At 25.8% G+C, this 17,500-nt stretch overlaps 1 protein-coding gene across 1 annotated transcript in view; it reads left to right on the top strand.

Annotated features, from left to right (window-relative positions):
• Positions 1-17,500, top strand: part of LOC101237455 (ras GTPase-activating protein 1) — a 76,667-nt gene that overhangs the window by 46,583 nt on the left and 12,584 nt on the right. The window contains exons 12-20 of the mRNA XM_065816496.1: positions 6,162-6,246; positions 8,629-8,861; positions 8,996-9,075; positions 10,339-10,460; positions 10,635-10,679; positions 11,511-11,667; positions 11,753-11,895; positions 12,096-12,211; positions 14,660-14,746. Of these exons, the coding sequence (XP_065672568.1) occupies positions 6,162-6,246; positions 8,629-8,861; positions 8,996-9,075; positions 10,339-10,460; positions 10,635-10,679; positions 11,511-11,667; positions 11,753-11,895; positions 12,096-12,211; positions 14,660-14,746 (1,068 nt within the window). The remainder of the gene's footprint in view (positions 1-6,161; positions 6,247-8,628; positions 8,862-8,995; positions 9,076-10,338; positions 10,461-10,634; positions 10,680-11,510; positions 11,668-11,752; positions 11,896-12,095; positions 12,212-14,659; positions 14,747-17,500) is intronic.

Raw genomic sequence — 17,500 nt, 5'->3', positions numbered from 1 at the left:
ATGGGTATAAAGGCTCTTTTACCCATTTTACCCATTGAAAGTTTCCGCATCTCTGCATTCCGGATTTTACCAATGCCCAATATAAATTATTTTGCAATAATCAAAATTTTTTCGTGCTTTTTTAAAATTTGAATCGTGCAAATTCGATTTTTTAACTATAACTTTAATTAAATAAAGTTAAATATTAAATAATCACTTAAGTACCTTAGATGTGTAAATGTATTGATGGAAAAACTTGATTTATCAAATTGTGCAAAAAATCTGTTTCAGCAGAGAAAAATATTTTTTATGGTTAAACCACACTTACGGAGTGCAAAACTTATTAAGAATTTTAAAAAACCATATTGGTAACTCTAGGAAATTTCTATACTATAATTTTACACTTTGCTACACACCTAGATCTTGAATAAAGTGTTATTATTCCTAATAAGTTCAAAAAAATCATATATTCAAATGTGTAATTGTATGAAATAATATGATGTAAAGCGATTGGGAACCCTAAAGAGGGTTATGTTGTTGTGTTCAAAGAAACTTTGCAATCAGTACCACAAAAGCCTATCAAAGGGATGTATCATTTCAGATATGCTTCAGAAGGAAGCAGTTTTGAAAGCAGAATTAATTTGGTATTTAAATATTGTTCAAAGCAAATACTCTTTTAGATCAAGTGAGAATAAGTCTAAACAATTTGCTTTGATGTTTCCAGATAGCAAAATTGCCAGCGACTTTTTATGTGGTTGAACAAAATCTGGCTATATTGTAACTCATGGTCTTGCCCCTTATTTAAAAAAAATTCTGATAAAAGATCTTACCCTGCAGGATAACTTTGTATGTCTTTTTGATAAGTCTTACAATAAAGTTGTAAAGAAAGGTCAAATGGACTTACATGTGCGCTATTGGAATGAAGAGAGGAATACTGTTTGTACAAGATATTCTAGTTCAGAGTTCATGGGAAAAGCTGCAGCCCCAGATATTCTAAATATGTTTAAATCCCGCATGACTGGTTTGAATGCTGAAAAAATGCTTCAGGTTTCTATGGATATCTCTAATGTAAATAAACTGTTTTTGGAAATGCTCAACAAAGAATGTCATAACAATGAATTAAATACACTCATTGATATTGCCTGTGGTTTACATACTATCAATGGATCCTTATAAACTGGTGCTAAAGCTACAGATTGGAACTTAAAGATATTAATGTCTTCAATGTACTAAATGTCTTCAATGTACCAAAGTCCATCAATAGCAAGTGATTATGAAAGAATAGCTGAGGCAACATATTTTCCTTACATATTTTGTGGCACTCGACGGGCTAAAAATCAAAGTGTTGCCAAGAAAGCAATAGAGGTTTGGTCAAAAGTAGTCTTGTTGACTACTGGAAGTCTTTACCAAAGAGTAAGCAACCTGGACTTGGTAAATCAGGGCAAAACACCAACTTTTAACATCTAAGTACTCAAACAAATAAAGTTTTAGTTCCTTTAAAGTTGAAGTTTTTTGAAGAAATTAGTGGCAGTCTAAATACATTCCTTGGTAGGTGATATTTGATCCAGATGCAATTTTATTGCTTTTTATGTAATATATTTTGTTTTATTAGAAAATTATAGAAATATTCTGAGATATTCTTTTCATATTATTTTTAAAATTTTGAGAAAAAATCACAAAATGTTATTTTCAATCTTGCATTTTTTTTTTCTTCCAGTTTCTTTTCAAACTGATAAACCAATGGCTCCTTTTCTGGTGGTGACTCTTGAAGAACTCTTACGCAACTTTTATGCGAAGTTCATTCGGTTAGATGTTTCTTTTAAATGACAAAACTACAACATCTTTGTTAAAAATAGATTTGTTTAATTACACAAACTGGCTTTCAACCAGCAAGATTAATATTAGTTTTTCATTGAAGGATTATCTGTAGCAACTCAAGAGAAAGACAAAGATTACTGATGTTCAAATGGACAAGTTCAAAAAGGAAATATGTAATTTTGGTGTCTCAATGTGAACTCATATTATTGGGAAAAGCCCTTTGTCTTCACTGGTTGCTTGCTGTCTGGTGTGTATTTCTCCATCGTTTATGGTTGAATATCACAGAAAAGTGTGATTATTTTTTTGACAAACTGTTGATGAACCTTGAATATAAATGTTTTTTTAGTTTATATCACTAAATGTAATGTCATTATTTAATGATTCTTTTTCCATTTAGATGACATTAAAGCTGATATATCATAATCTAATGCATTAAAAAGAGCCACTTGCAAAAAGCAAGAGTTACTAGAGAAGCTATATGTTAAAAAAAGAAACTTGTTGGAAAAAAAAAAGAAATTATATGTTGACCACGATGATATATAATATATATATATATATATATATATATATATATATATATATATATATATATATATATATATATATATATATATATATATATATATATACACACACACATATATATATATTCATTTATAATAGTTTATCTATCTCTATTTAAAATTTATGGAAAAAAGAAAGATTCTGTTTTTAATATAATTGTTTTCTCCTTAATTCTCCTTACTTTTACCTTCAAAAAATTGTCATTCGCGAATGAATCTCCTAAAATATTAGAAAAATATCTCCTTAAATCTCCTTAAAATCCTCAATTTTAGCCCCAGTTTTAATAGTAGGAACCCTGATATATATATATGTATATATATATATATATATATATATATATATATATATATATATATATATATATATATATATATATTTAAATATATATATATATATATATATATAAAATTCAAAAATGTATGCAAATCAAAAAAAAAAATAATTTAATATTTTAAATTTTAAAAAAGATTTATGTCTTTTAAATAAATATATAAATAATAAAAAAGCACTAGAGGCCTTTCACTATTTTCATCAGTAGTGCTATGTTTAATGCTTTATCAAATTTTTTTATATTACTGTAGAAAGTTAGATAATAGAAAAATTAAATTGCTATATTGTAACTATGAGTTACCATTGTAACATTTTTTAAAAAAAAGGAAGTCTCAATTAAATATGTCATGTTTTTGTTTATGTAAATGACTTTCATATGACAACAAATTTTTTTCACTTTTTAATTCAAGGAAAACAAAGAGTTGGAAAAAAGGTTCTATAGTTTTGTTGTGCAATCTCTGGCATTCAAATACATAATTGTCAAATTGGTCTGTAGAATTTCCTGTTCTGCAACTGGAAATAGACTACATTAAACTACATAGACTACATTACGAAAAATACAAACGAAATAGACTACATTACAAATTTTGAATGGAAATCTAGTACTTTTTACGTTATTCCAAAAATTCATAAATGCAATGAAATAATTAAAAAGGTTCAAGAATCTAGTTCTCCGTTTATAGAAATGAAACCTCCAAAAGATTTAAAAGCTCGACCTATTATTGCTGGAATAGACTCACCAACATCACACTTAAGCCAATTTCTTCATATAATATTATCTCCGATTGTAAAAAAACAAAAAACTTATATAAAAGATGATTGGGATTTCTTAAGAAAAATCCCTAGAAATATTGATTCAGACAGTGTAATACTAACATGTGACATTGTCAATCTATACACAAGTATTCCACATAATCTAGGTCTTAAAGCATTACAATACTGGATTGAACAACAGAAAGATTTAATAGCAGATCGATTCACCTCCGATTTCCTCTTAGAATCGGCATCTTTCATTTTAGAAAACAATAATTTTATTTTTGACGACCAAGTATACCATCAGATTACAGGTACAGCCATGGGTACAGACTTTGCCCCAGACTATGCATGTCTTACAATTGGATTTTTAGAAGAAACTTTGCTTTTTCCGAAAATCTTACCAAAATTCTTTTCAAAAGAAGAAGTTAAAAATATTGAACAGTTTTATTTTAGATATGTTAATGATGGTTTTAACATATGGCCAAAAAATCTAGACATCGCCAAGTTTAAAAGTTCTCTAGAAGAACTACATAATTCAATTAATTTTACGATTGATTTAGGTACACAATACAATAAAAACGGAAATATCTACAATGTCATTAATTTTTTAGATGTATCGGTTATTCTTAAAAACGATAAACATATCAAAACAGATATATTTTACAAAGAAACAAATACCCACGACTATTTAAATTACAATAGTTTTCATCCTTTCCACATAAAAAAGAATATACCATATAATCTTGCTAAAAGAATAATTGTTTTTACCTTGGATTATGCTACAGAAAAACTACGTTTAACGGAACTAAAATTATGGTTAAAAGAATGTCTTTACCCAGATAATATTATAGAAAAAGCATTTCATAATGCCAAATTACAAGGACCAGCACCTTTAAAAAAATCCAAAGAAGTTTTTCCTCTGGTAACTACATTTTATAGCAATTTAAACTGCCAGCCTATTTTAACAGAAACTAACCTTTTACTTAGTCTATCTACTAATGCAAGGGTAAAGAAGGTTTTTTCAAATATACATCCAGTAATAGCCTACAAACAACCACCAAATTTACTTAGACAACTAACTTCTTCAAAATTTCATTCTATTTCATCTATCAAAAAAAACGGGTTTATTCAAATGTAAAGATATTTGTTGTAAAATTTGCCAATTATATTTACAAGAAGTTGATAAGTTTGAGACGTCTAATGGAACTATTTGGAATATTAAAAGTCGCATTACTTGTAATAGCAAAAATGTTATTTATTATTTAAAGTGTTTATCATGTAATGGTTTATCTACTTACACTGGAAAAACAAATAATTTAAGAAACCGTACTAATGGTCATATTTCCAGTTGCAGAACAGGAAATTCTACAGACCAATTTGACAATCATGTATTTGAATGCCAGAGATTGCACAACAAAACTATAGAACCTTTTTTCCAACTCTTTGTTTTCCTTGAATTAAAAAGTGAAAAAAATTTGTTGTCATATGAAAGTCATTTACATAAACAAAAACATGACACATTTAATTGAGACTTCCTTTTTTTTAAAAAATGTTACAATGGTAACTCATAGTTACAATATAGCAATTTAATTTTTCTATTATCTAACTTTCTACAGTAATATAAAAAAATTTGATAAAGCATTAAACATAGCACTACTGATAAAAATAGTGAAAGGCCTCTAGTGCTTTTTTATTATTTATATATTTATTTAAAAGAAATAAATCTTTTTTCAAATTTCAAAAATTCAATTATTGTTTTTTTTGCTTGGCATACCTTTTTCCATTATATTGTTTATTATCAATTTTGTAGTTATATATATATATATATATATATATATATATATATATATATATATATATATATATATATATATATATATATATATATACATATAATATTTATATATTTACATCCTAAATATATAAGCAATATACTTATATTTCTTTTAAATAGCTATTTAAAAGAAATATAAGTATATTGCTTATATATTTAGATGTAAATATATAAATATTATATATTAATTATTATTATAAATATATTTTTTATTTAATGTTATGGTTATAACGCTTCTCTCATGAATATCCACAATAAAAGGTACTCATGGGAGAAGCAATATATATGCTATCTATATAGACTAAAAAGATTTATTATGTAGCATATTTATTGCATATTAATGTCATTACTTCATTCAAAAGTTAATAACTTTTTTTGTTGTTATTCTCTTACTTTTTAAACCAAGTTTTTTGGTATATTTTTATTATTATAATGATAATAAAATTATTAATATTAGTATTCATGTTAAGTGTATTTTAAAACAAGTTAATGTATTTACTAAAGGGATTATAAAAATATAAAATGTTAAGTGTTTTAAATTTTAATCCAATCAAAAGGTGCATTTCATATAATCCAATTGTAATATATTCTAAAATTCATCTATGTGAGTTTTAATTAAAAAATCTGATTGACTTTAAATACATTTAAATTCTGTTTTAAAAGTGGCTTGCTTTTTCTAATTGACATTAAAAACAATTTTGTGTATATCATTACAAGTTTTATTTTTTTTAAATATTATACATATATTTAATATATTAAATTTTTTTTTTTACAAAACAGCAAGAAAATAAGTAATAAAGCATTGTTTTATTTGATTTTTTTTATCTGTATCAAAATCGGCCTGGATATGTCGCTGATGTGTATATAACTTTTTTTTCAGACCAAATTGTTTTCAAATTGTTGTGCGTGCATTAAATGAAACACAAACACATTTTTTATGTGCAGAAACAAGTGACTCCAGCCAGGTTGTCTTTTTTGTTATTTGAATAATATTAAAAGAATTTTTAAATTTCCATTGTCATCTTATTGTAGAGTACAAGTATATAGGTGCAAAAATTTGTACCTTTATTTTTTAGTATAAATAAATATAGAGGAGATAAATAGGAAAAGGAAAGCATTATTAGTTATAAATAACTATGGGTGTTAACAAGTTTTGTGATTAATGGTGATCGTTAAATAAGGTTTTATAAAGCAGGTAAAGAAATTTATTCTTACTACAATGGCAATTTTTAACTATTGCAACTGATCTAATTGTGATTAACTCATAAAAATTAATTAAAGGGCATTCAATAGAACAATTTCAAACTAGGATGTCGGTTTATAGTAAAAAGGAAATATTTTTTCAGAACAAATCACTATATCTCTCAACTTGTCCATTACTAAATTGATCTCTATAAGATAGATTATAGATTGATCTCAGAGATAAAGTACTCATCATAATTCTTTTTCTGAGTAAGGTAAGATTTCAATTCATTTGGAATGAGTAAGGTAAGATTTCAATTCATTTGGAATGAGTAAGGTAAGATTTCAATTCATTTGGAATGAGTAAGGTAAGATTTCAATTCATTTGGAATGAGTAAGGTAAGATTTCAATTCATTTGGAATGAATGAGCCTTAGTCAGAATGAAAATAATTTGGAAAACTACAAAAAGAGAATATTTTATCTAAACATTTCAATGGTTGTTGACTTGATGTCTGGACACCAGATAGCAAATGGATACCTAGAATATTTATCAATACTTTTAAATAGATGTTTAAATCTAAAATTAGATGGTCTTGGCTCTCTAAAGGTTTTACTTAGGCAATCCATTTGATTAACTCACTAGCATTTTTGTTGAAGTAGCTAAGTTTTTAGATTTAACAAAATAAAGAATGCAATTGCAATTTAAAAAATATTTCCATAATAGCTACTGCTTCTTATACTACTGCTGAGGTTTAACATTTGTTTTATGTCCTAGACATAAAAGCAACCAAGGGATCATTTTTAATTTGAGGTAACTAATAAGACTTCATTTGATGCATGACATCAACAAAGGCTAAGTTCTTATCAATATAACTCAAAGTTTCAGAAATTTCCTTTTAAGTGTTTGAAATGGTTTACATACTTCAATACTAATTGGAAATAGTTTAACATTAAATAAAGGTTGAACTTTATTAGCAAAAGAACATATGCACTTTAATTAGTTTAACAAAGTTCAATAAAATGATAACATTAAATAAGGGTTGAACTTTATTAGCAAAAGAAGGTACATAAATGAACCTACTTTGAGTAGTACAACAAAGTTCAATAAAGTGATAAAATATAAGAAGGAAAAGAAAATAATTCAACTCAATAACCAAGAATATTTTTTAATTGAAACTGAAATAATAGAATTTGGTTTGTTTAATATTAGGCCTCAACCTTGTGAGGTATTTTAAAAGCATAGGCATTTTTAAAAAGTATTATTTCCGCATCATATTTATCCATAGTTTTGGAAAGTAGATCATTAATAACTCCAAATATAATCCTTTAAAATCAGAACAAATTACTATTTGCCCCAAATGCTAAACACTTTTTGACTGATTTTTTAGTTGGAATTTTGCAGTAAGCATTTTTTAAAAAGAGTTTTTTTCATATTTAACATAAGACTTGTTCTGGGAAAAGGATATGTGACTAAATAAGTGTAAAGTTAGATTGTTTGAGAGTATTTAGTGCAGTTTTTTTTTTGGGTTAATTTAGTGACATTTACTAATTTGTATACCTTATTGTATGTATACCAACTGCAATATTGCTTTTTTTTTGAATAAACTTTAATCATCTATACAAAATCTCTTAATTATAAAAATGATCGAGACCAATTTCTCAGGAGTGTTCCTTCAACAATCCTCAGAGAAGTTCTCAAATCTTTGTTTTTAATGCTTTTCTTTTGGTGCAAAAATTTTTATTACAAAACTCATAAGATCTGTTTCTAAAGACTATTCAACAATAAATAATTTTAATAAATTTGAAAAATTCTAGGAATTTCTAATAAATTAAAAAAATTCCAGGAAGGTGTTTTGCATTTTTCCAGATTCTAGTTAAACAATTTAATAATGAAAATAATTGAACATTCATTTATACATAATAAATGTTGAACAACATAAACGAACTAATTTGGTTTCAATTGGATATTTTGGTTTTGTTTAGATGTTTTAATTTTGTTTTTTTGGATTTATTTAAATGTTTTGTTTTATGTTTTTGTTTTGGTTTTGTTTTTAGGTTAGATAATAAGTGGTTTACCACTAAAGTTTTCTACATATTATATATATTCTTTTCATTTTACAACTAGTTTTTTTTTTTATATATAAATCTCCATAAAATTAACTAGGAATGGTGGGATTGTATCACACTTTACTGTGGAACCATGAAAAACAACAAACAAAGTTCCAAAGCTGTGAAAGAATTACGTAGTCTGCAGCTGACTGTCTGTCATGGTCAAAAAATACCTGTCAACAAGCTTCCACATCCTTATTGTATTATTTCACTAAATGATGTTAAAACTTGTAGAACAAAATCACAAGAAGCACCTGAACCAGTTTACAATGAATCTTTTACTTTTGAGTTTGTTTCTAATTTTTTTGTTTGTTTGTTTTTTATTTTCATAGTTTGCCGATGGTCTTTTGTTCACTTATAGTATAACTTTATTTGGTAATGATGCTGGCTAATTTTTAAAAATTTACAATTTTATTTATTAGTGACTTACCAGAAGACATTACTTCGTTTACAATACACATGTATAACAGTAAAACTGGACCATATAAAGATAAAGAAATGGGTAAGCTATTGTAAAGCACAAAAACTTAATTTAGGATTATTTTTTTCCAAAATTGTTTATTTATTTTTTTATGAATAATAAATGAGCCATCTTTTATTATTGTGTTTTTAGTTTTGCTTATTCAGCATATAATAATAATTTTATATTAAGAAAAATTTAACTGGTAACTGTAGGTTTTTTTTCTTCTTTTCTTAAATATAAAGAAAGAAAACTATACAGAAAACTAAAATTAATTTTGCATTTATTATTGTTTTTTGTTGTCATAAGCAAATAATAAGTGTTCATGTATTTGTTTGCAAGCATGAATTACAGACTTATTTGCAATTTGCTCTCAATAAGCAAACAATTTTATTTTAACATTTAGATTTAATCTGCTGATTTAATATTTGTTTATAATATGTCTTAAGATCATGACAACAAAAAGTCCCCACTATAACAGATTATGGCGTTAGAATAATAGGGTTCTATCTCCTTTTTATAATGTTAAGATAATTTAACAAATGTTAAGAAAATTTAACATTTAACACAATTTGTTATATTCTTAAAATTTCTAAAATTTAAAGTGAAAATTTGTTAAATTCGTTAAATTTAAAGATAAAAATATCTAATTTGTTAAATTGATTGCTTAGAACACGTATTATTTATTATTTATTAAGTAATATAAATTGGTATGAAACAAAATAGTTATCTGTAAATGAGATTTATAAGATTCTATCTGCCAATTTTCAAGTTAAGAAAATTCAATTTTTTTTTTTAAATTTATTATATCATTTTTATGTTCAAAGTTATATAATTTTAATATTCATTAAAATTATATAATTTTGAATTTTGATAAACATCAATTATTTTTATTTACATAATATTTGTAAATATTTCTTTTTGTTTTTTCATTGTTACTTTTAACTTTGTTCAATAGAGTTAGAATTTAAAATTTATTTATAAACAAACAGTTTTTAAAAATTAAAAAATTATTGATATAAGATTAGTTACAAAACATAATTAACATTAAAAACATATATTATAAATATAAGTAGCAGCAGCTGTAAAACAATTAAATAATTAAAAATCAAAAGTTTAATTCTTTCAACGTTACAAAATGGAGATGGAACCCTATTATTCTAATGTCACAAGTAGCAACCATCACTGCAAAAAGCAACCACCACAACAGGTACCAAAATAAAATTTTGGGGTTAACAATTAAATTTTAAAAGTTAAAATATTTAGTTTATATAAGAAGTTTTGGTTGATATATTTATGTTTCAGGTAAGGCTACTGTATATTTAAACACAATAGAGAATGACAGAACATTGGATCAATGGTTTGTATTGAGTTCACAGAACCACAAATCAGACATGGGGAGTATTCGCATAACTGGAAAATTTGTGGTGAATTTTTTTTTTCTAATAAAATTCTTAAAAATTTGACTGTTTTTTTTTTTTTAATTTTTTGTTTTACTTTTAAAGTTTTTTAATTATTATCATGTTGTAAATACTAATAAGTTTTCTATTATAAATATTTATAAATACAGTCAAATTAATATTTATAACAATTTTAAACAGCATGAAATTATTATGCAAGTAGAAGATTACGAAAGCCTTCACAAAGTATGTTTTTTTAATTTAATAAAAGGTTATGTTAAATTAACTTAATCTATTTGTTTTTAATTGTAAACAAATATGTATTATATGTATTATTGTTTACAATTAATATGTATATATATATATATATATATATATATATATATATATATATATATATATATATATATATATATATATATATATATATATATATATACATACCTATATGTATATATATATACATACATATATGTATATATATATATATATATACATATATGTATATATATATATATATATATATAATATATATATATATATATATATATATATATACATACCTATATGTATATATATATACATACATATATGTATAATATATATATATATATATATATATATATATATATATATATATATATATATGTTATAACATTTCAAAAAGAATTAATTGTGTAACAATCATTACACCATTCTTTTATTAGAAATTTGTTACATAATTGGTATATTTTTGGTAAATATTTAAAGGGACGCTTCAAATATTCAAATTTGATATGTTTTTAAGTAAAATAAGTCCAGGCATTTTAAATAATTAAATTTTTAAAATTTAAAATTATTTTATTTAGAATAATACGTTAATTAGTTTATAAACTTATAACTAAAAGTGAAAAAACAAAGCAATTATTGAAAGATATTTTTAAAAAAATTACGGTATTAATACTGGTATTCAAAGAACAAATACCAAATCATTATACAAGCAAATACCGGTATTACTAGTTGTACCGAAACTGGTGTTACATGCCCTGGTATTATTTTCATGTCGTCATTTATCTAAAATCTTTTTTTATTTTTTAGGTTTTGTTAAACAAAGATTATCAAATTATTCAATCTCTTGGTGAAGTATGCAAAGACCTTAATAGTCTAGCATATACCCTTCTTCGCATTTTCAGGCAAGATAACAGTGAGATTAATCTTATTCAAACAATTGCAACCAAAGAAATGAATCAACTAGGCATGCATGTCTTTTGTAGCAACTTTTTGTTTTTCGTAAATTTTAACCTCTGATTCTTATAAATGAAAATGCATCTAATTTTTAGAAAAAAAGGAAACTTTATTTCGAGGCAACACATTAACCACCAAACTAATGGATCAATATATGAAAATGATTGCAACACCTTATCTTCAGCAAACAATAAAGTCTGTTATTCTCAAAATTATGGAAAGCAAGCAATGTTGTGAGGTAATTACTTTTTTTTTTTTTTTTGTAGTTTGTACTTTTATTCTTTTAATTCTAAGATTAGTATTTTTGGTTTTCTTTTACACATTTTTAATTTTTAATTTTTTTTTTTTTTTTACACCAAATTTTATTGTAGTTAAATTTTTTTTTTATACTTTATTATTTTGTAGTTAATTTTTTTTTTATAATATATTTTTTTGTAGTTAAATCCATCACAAGTTGAGAAAGGCTCGAATGTTGCTGAAAATCTTCAACAATTAATAAAGTTTTTAGAAGAAATTACGAGCAATATATTTAGTTCAGCTAGCAGTTGTCCTAAGTAAGTTTTATCTCAAAAACTAAAAATAATTTTTAGTTTGTTTATAAAATGCTGTTATAATTAGTTAATGTTGGGTTTTGCTGTATATATTATACACTGTACAATTAATGTTGGGTTTTATTGTAGATATTATACACTGTGCAATTAATGTTGGGTTTGGCTGTATATATTATACACTGTACAATTAATGTTGGGTTTTGCTGTATATATTATACACTGTACAATGGAAAATTGAAATTAAAGCTTCAAGAAAATTTTTGTTTTCTTAATATTATATACTCTCTTGAAAATTACTTCGAAGCTAATAAAGTATAAAATTTTTATTATGGTATTTATGAATGCAGGAAGAAACTTTGACATGTTTTGGTAATGCTGGTTTGGTAGGGTATAAAAAAAAAGCTGGTTTGATAGATAAAGAAAAGTGCCAAAAATTTAATTTAAATGAAAATTGTATTTTAATTAATTTAAAAGTGTAATTTAATTTATTAATTTAGCTAATAAATATCAATAATTTTCTTTATAAATGTTATTATAAAAATAAATTGTAGGTTGTAGACCTGCTCAGGTACAAAAGTAGAGTAAAAAAGGATAGATGCCTAAACTCATCCAAAGGATAGATACCTAAACTCATCCAAAGGATAGATACCCAAACTCATCCAAAGGATAGATACCCAAACTCATCCAAAGGATAGATACCCAAACTCATCCAAAGGATAGATACCCAAACTCATCCAAAGGATAGATACCCAAACTCATCCAAAGGATAGATACCCAAACTCATCCAAAGGATAGATATCCAAACTCATCCAAAGGATAGATATCCAAACTCATCCAAAGGATAGATACCCAAACTCATCCAAGGTATAGATACCCAAACTCATCCAAAGGATAGATACCCAAACTCATCCAAAGGATAGATACCCAAACTCATCCAAAGGATAGATACCCAAACTCATCCAAAGTATAGATACCCAAACTCATCCAAAGGATAGATACCCAAACTCATCCAAAGGATAGATACCCAAACTCATCCAAAGGATAGATACCCAAACTCATCCAAAGGATAGATATCCAAACTCATCCAAAGGATAGATACCCAAACTCATCCAAAGGATAGATACCCAAACTCATCCAAAGGATAGATACCCAAACTCATCCAAAGGATAGATATCCAAACTCATCCAAAGGATAGATACCCAAACTCATCCAAAGGATAGATACCCAAACTCATCCAAAGGATAGATACCCAAACTCATCCAAAGGATAGATACCCAAACTCATCCAAAGTATAGATACCCAAACTCATCCAAAGGATAGATACCCAAACTCATCCAAAGGATAGATACCCAAACTCATCCAAGGTATAGATACCCAAACTCATCCAAAGTATAGATACCCAAACTCATCCAAAGGATAGATACCCAAACTCATCCAAAGGATAGATACCCAAACTCATCCAAAGGATAGATACCCAAACTCATCCAAAGGATAGATACCCAAACTCATCCAAAGTATAGATACCCAAACTCATCCAAAGGATAGATATCCAAACTCATCCAAATATAGATACCCAAACTCATCCAAAGGATAGATACCCAAACTCATCCAAAGGATAGATACCCGAACTCATCCAAAGGATAGATACCCAAACTCATTCAAAGGATAGATATCCAAACTCATCCAAAGCATAGATACCCAAACTCATCCAAAGGATAGATACCCAAACTCATTCAAAGGATAGATACCCAAACTCATCCAAAGGATAGATACCCAAACTCATCCAAAGGATAGATACCCAAACTCATCCAAAGGATAGATACCTAAACTCATCCAAAGGACAGATACCTAAACTAGTAATGAGACTCACTTTAGGTAAAAAAAAAGAAAGTAATTTCAACAGGATTAGAATGAGACATAGTGACACTATGAGCATTTATCTCTTTTCTGTGGCTTTCTATTTGAAAATACTCAATTTAAAAGTGGTTGTAAATATTGCAAGATTAAATAACCTGTCAGAACAAACTAGTGCATGAATGATCTCTTATACCACTAAGCCTATAGTTTTTTCTTTGTTTTTTTATTCCTACCTTTTTATTCCTTAATTTTTTATTCCTTCTGTTTACAAAATTGACAAAAACGTTTTGTATTGAAAGTTTCACAATCTCTAGTGTCAATTATATATATGTATATCTGTTCCTCAGAGGTAGGATATTATCTCTATTTTTCCCAAAAATGACATAAATAATACAAAAGTTGTGAATTAAAATTTTCAATCTAGAGGTATATAACATTATCTCCATATCAGCGTAATATCAATAGTAGCCCTGAAGAATATAACACTTCCATTCAGAGTAAATCTTTGTGAGGTTATAGCATGTGGTAAATGAGCATGACCATGAGGTAAATTCTATAAGTTGTAAAGTTATTTAAAATATTAATCTTTTATAGACAGTTACGCTACTTGTTTTATTGCTTACAAGCTGCTGCAAAAAAAAACTGGCCAAATGAGTCAAACATTGGTACACGAGTTGTCAGGTTAGTAATTTTTAGTAATATTGTACTTCATGGGTAACAGTCATTTAGGTAATGCAGGTGACTGTTACAGTTAATTAAAGCACTGAAGTCTTGTTATGTGTTTTAATATAATAGCTTGTAAAATTAACTAAACTTGGCTTTCATTATTGAAAATAAAAAAAGTAACTAAACATGGCTTTCATTATTAAAAATGTAAAATTAACTTAACTTAGTTTTCATTATTAAAAATGTAAAATTAGCTAAACTTAATTTTTTAAATTGAAAATGTACAACTAAACTTGGCTTTCATTATTGAAAATGTAAAATTAACTAATCGTAATTATGAAATTAGAGTTTAAATGTAAAGACAAGTAAAGAAAGGAGAACTTATTAGAAAAGGCCACTGGAATGCGGATCAAAAAAAGAAGTTAAGTTGCTTTATTAGGTAACAAAGATTTTTAAAAAAAGCATTTTTAATAAAGTAAATATTGTTAAAAACATGCAGTTTAGTTTCAGATCAGGAAAAGAAATTTGGATTTAGTTGATATTGACACAGTATCAACTATTTTTGCTCTGAAAGTAATTTCGTAATTCAGTGAAATCACCTCTACAGAATAATAGTTTCAATAATAGTTTCAGGACAGGAAAAGGAATTTGTATTTGTTTTAAAGATTTCAGAAAAGGTAAGATAGAAACTCAAAGTTAGTTCATTAAAGACTAGTATAGTTCTATTATTTTTTTATTTTACAGCATAATATCAGCTACTTTTGCTCTTATAAAGAGTATTTCAGTGAAATTGCCTCTATGGAATAATCGCTATAATTGTTTTTTAATGATGAAAGACAATACATTTTTATTTGCCCCACTATGGTTTAAAAAAATTGATTTATTCTGTAACTAATCAGAGATATAAAAATATCTCTTTATCGTGTTGGCTGCTTTCTTACTCAGGATTCTATTCTTTATCTTTATAAACCTCAAATCTATCCTTGTATGGAATACTGTTGCCATATCTGGGGTGGATCTTCCAATGATGCCCTTTTTATTTTGGACAAGGTGCAAAAACACATTGTAAACATTTGTTATTAACCTTATTACGCGTCATTTAATCAAGTCTCATCCTTTTGCTGTGACAAAAAAAAATTTTGTTCCTAAATCTCCAAGAAGTCTTATTTGTCTAGTTTTTTCCTCGAACATCTCTTCTTTGGAATTTGTTCTTTTTATTTTGTTTTACTGATTCATTCAATTTTTTATGTTGCTTGTTAATCATTATTTTGGTCTATAAACTTTAATTTTTCTTTTTCAGTAACTTCCACTCTAGTGGTTGCTTGCAGCCTTGTTAGAAGTGTAGATGTTGAGAAGAAATAAAAGGAATTAGGAAACATAGGAAATCTTCTGAGCATTAGACATGTTGGAAATGTGAAATTTTCTTATATAATAAATATTGTTTAAATACTTATTGTTAAGTATATGGAGAAAAAAGATCTATTTCTAAGTAAAAGATAAGTTCAATCTTGTTAAAACAGTCACCAGATAGATTTTGCTTGAATAGCACTTTTATTTGAAAGAGATTCAAATAAAAAGAAAATCGGGTGCAGAGAAGAAATCGGAAAGAAAATAAAGTGTCTGAAGATGTTTTAGAAAACAAGTATATAGATTTTAAATGATGAAGTTATCTTGTCAATAGTTGTGTTGTGTCACATACTTGTTTTATTTACTTTAGAAGCTATGTTAAATATTTTACTATCAGCAGCATTAGCTGTGTTTCTTTCTTCTACGCATTATATGTTTTTTGAAATATTTTGTGTCTGGTGTTTAATTTAGCATTTTACCCTGTGAAAGTTAGAAAAGCAAGAGGATAAATAATGGAAAAACAAAAAATTAAAAAAAAAAATAGTTGCAGAAGAACCTATATATGCTTTTTTTCATTTATACAAGAAAGGACTTAACTTTAGTGTAATAGCTTTAGTGTAACAGGCATATTTGTTATGATGTTTAAAAAAATATTATTGTAAACTATGAGTCTGAATTAAATGCCAAGTAAACAAGATAAAGAAGCCACATTTACCTTTACAAATAGACTGTTTCATTGAGAATCTATGAGTCTGGAGAGGTCATTAGAGGAGCTCTGTAACAGGTAAAGGTTTTTTTTCTGTTACAGAATTATAAAAACTTTATATCGATGCTTGAACTTCAGGTAAAGATGATTGAAGGAAAAAAATATTTAATATGTATTTTAAGTTGCTTTTTCTTTTCAGTGTGGAGTTTTAAGTTGCAAATATTATTATAATTTTATGTCTTGAAATTCTTTTTGGTTTTACAAATTTAAGCTATAAATGGCTTTCGTTATGATAAAAGTAAATGTTTAGAAATTGAAAAATCAAACTTTAAAAATAAATTATTCAATTTTTACCTACTTTAACGCCTCACACCCACTTAACAAATAAAAAAAAGTGAAATAGCCTGTTAGTTAAAAGTTATTAAAAACTAAATAAAATAATGATAATTTGAATTTTTAAACAATATTTTTACATAATATCAAATATAGATGCAACAGTGGTAGATTTTATATCTTATTTTTTTGTTGTTTTTGGAAATCTTCTGCAAATTTTTCTATTAAAAAATATCTTTTGGACTTTAAATATGATATTAATGATTGACAAAATTCTATAATTCTAAACATTTGGAATTACCAAAAATTAAATATTAATTTAAATAACTCAACGATATTGACTTGATGAAAAGTGTGAAAATTGATTTTTCTATGTTTTGTTT

The sequence above is a fragment of the Hydra vulgaris genome, chromosome 13 (assembly GCF_038396675.1).
Source record: "Hydra vulgaris chromosome 13, alternate assembly HydraT2T_AEP".
Taxonomy (NCBI): Eukaryota; Metazoa; Cnidaria; class Hydrozoa; order Anthoathecata; family Hydridae; genus Hydra; species Hydra vulgaris.
Note: the sequence above shows the minus strand (reverse complement) of the source record. Positions and strands in the feature narration are given on the sequence as shown.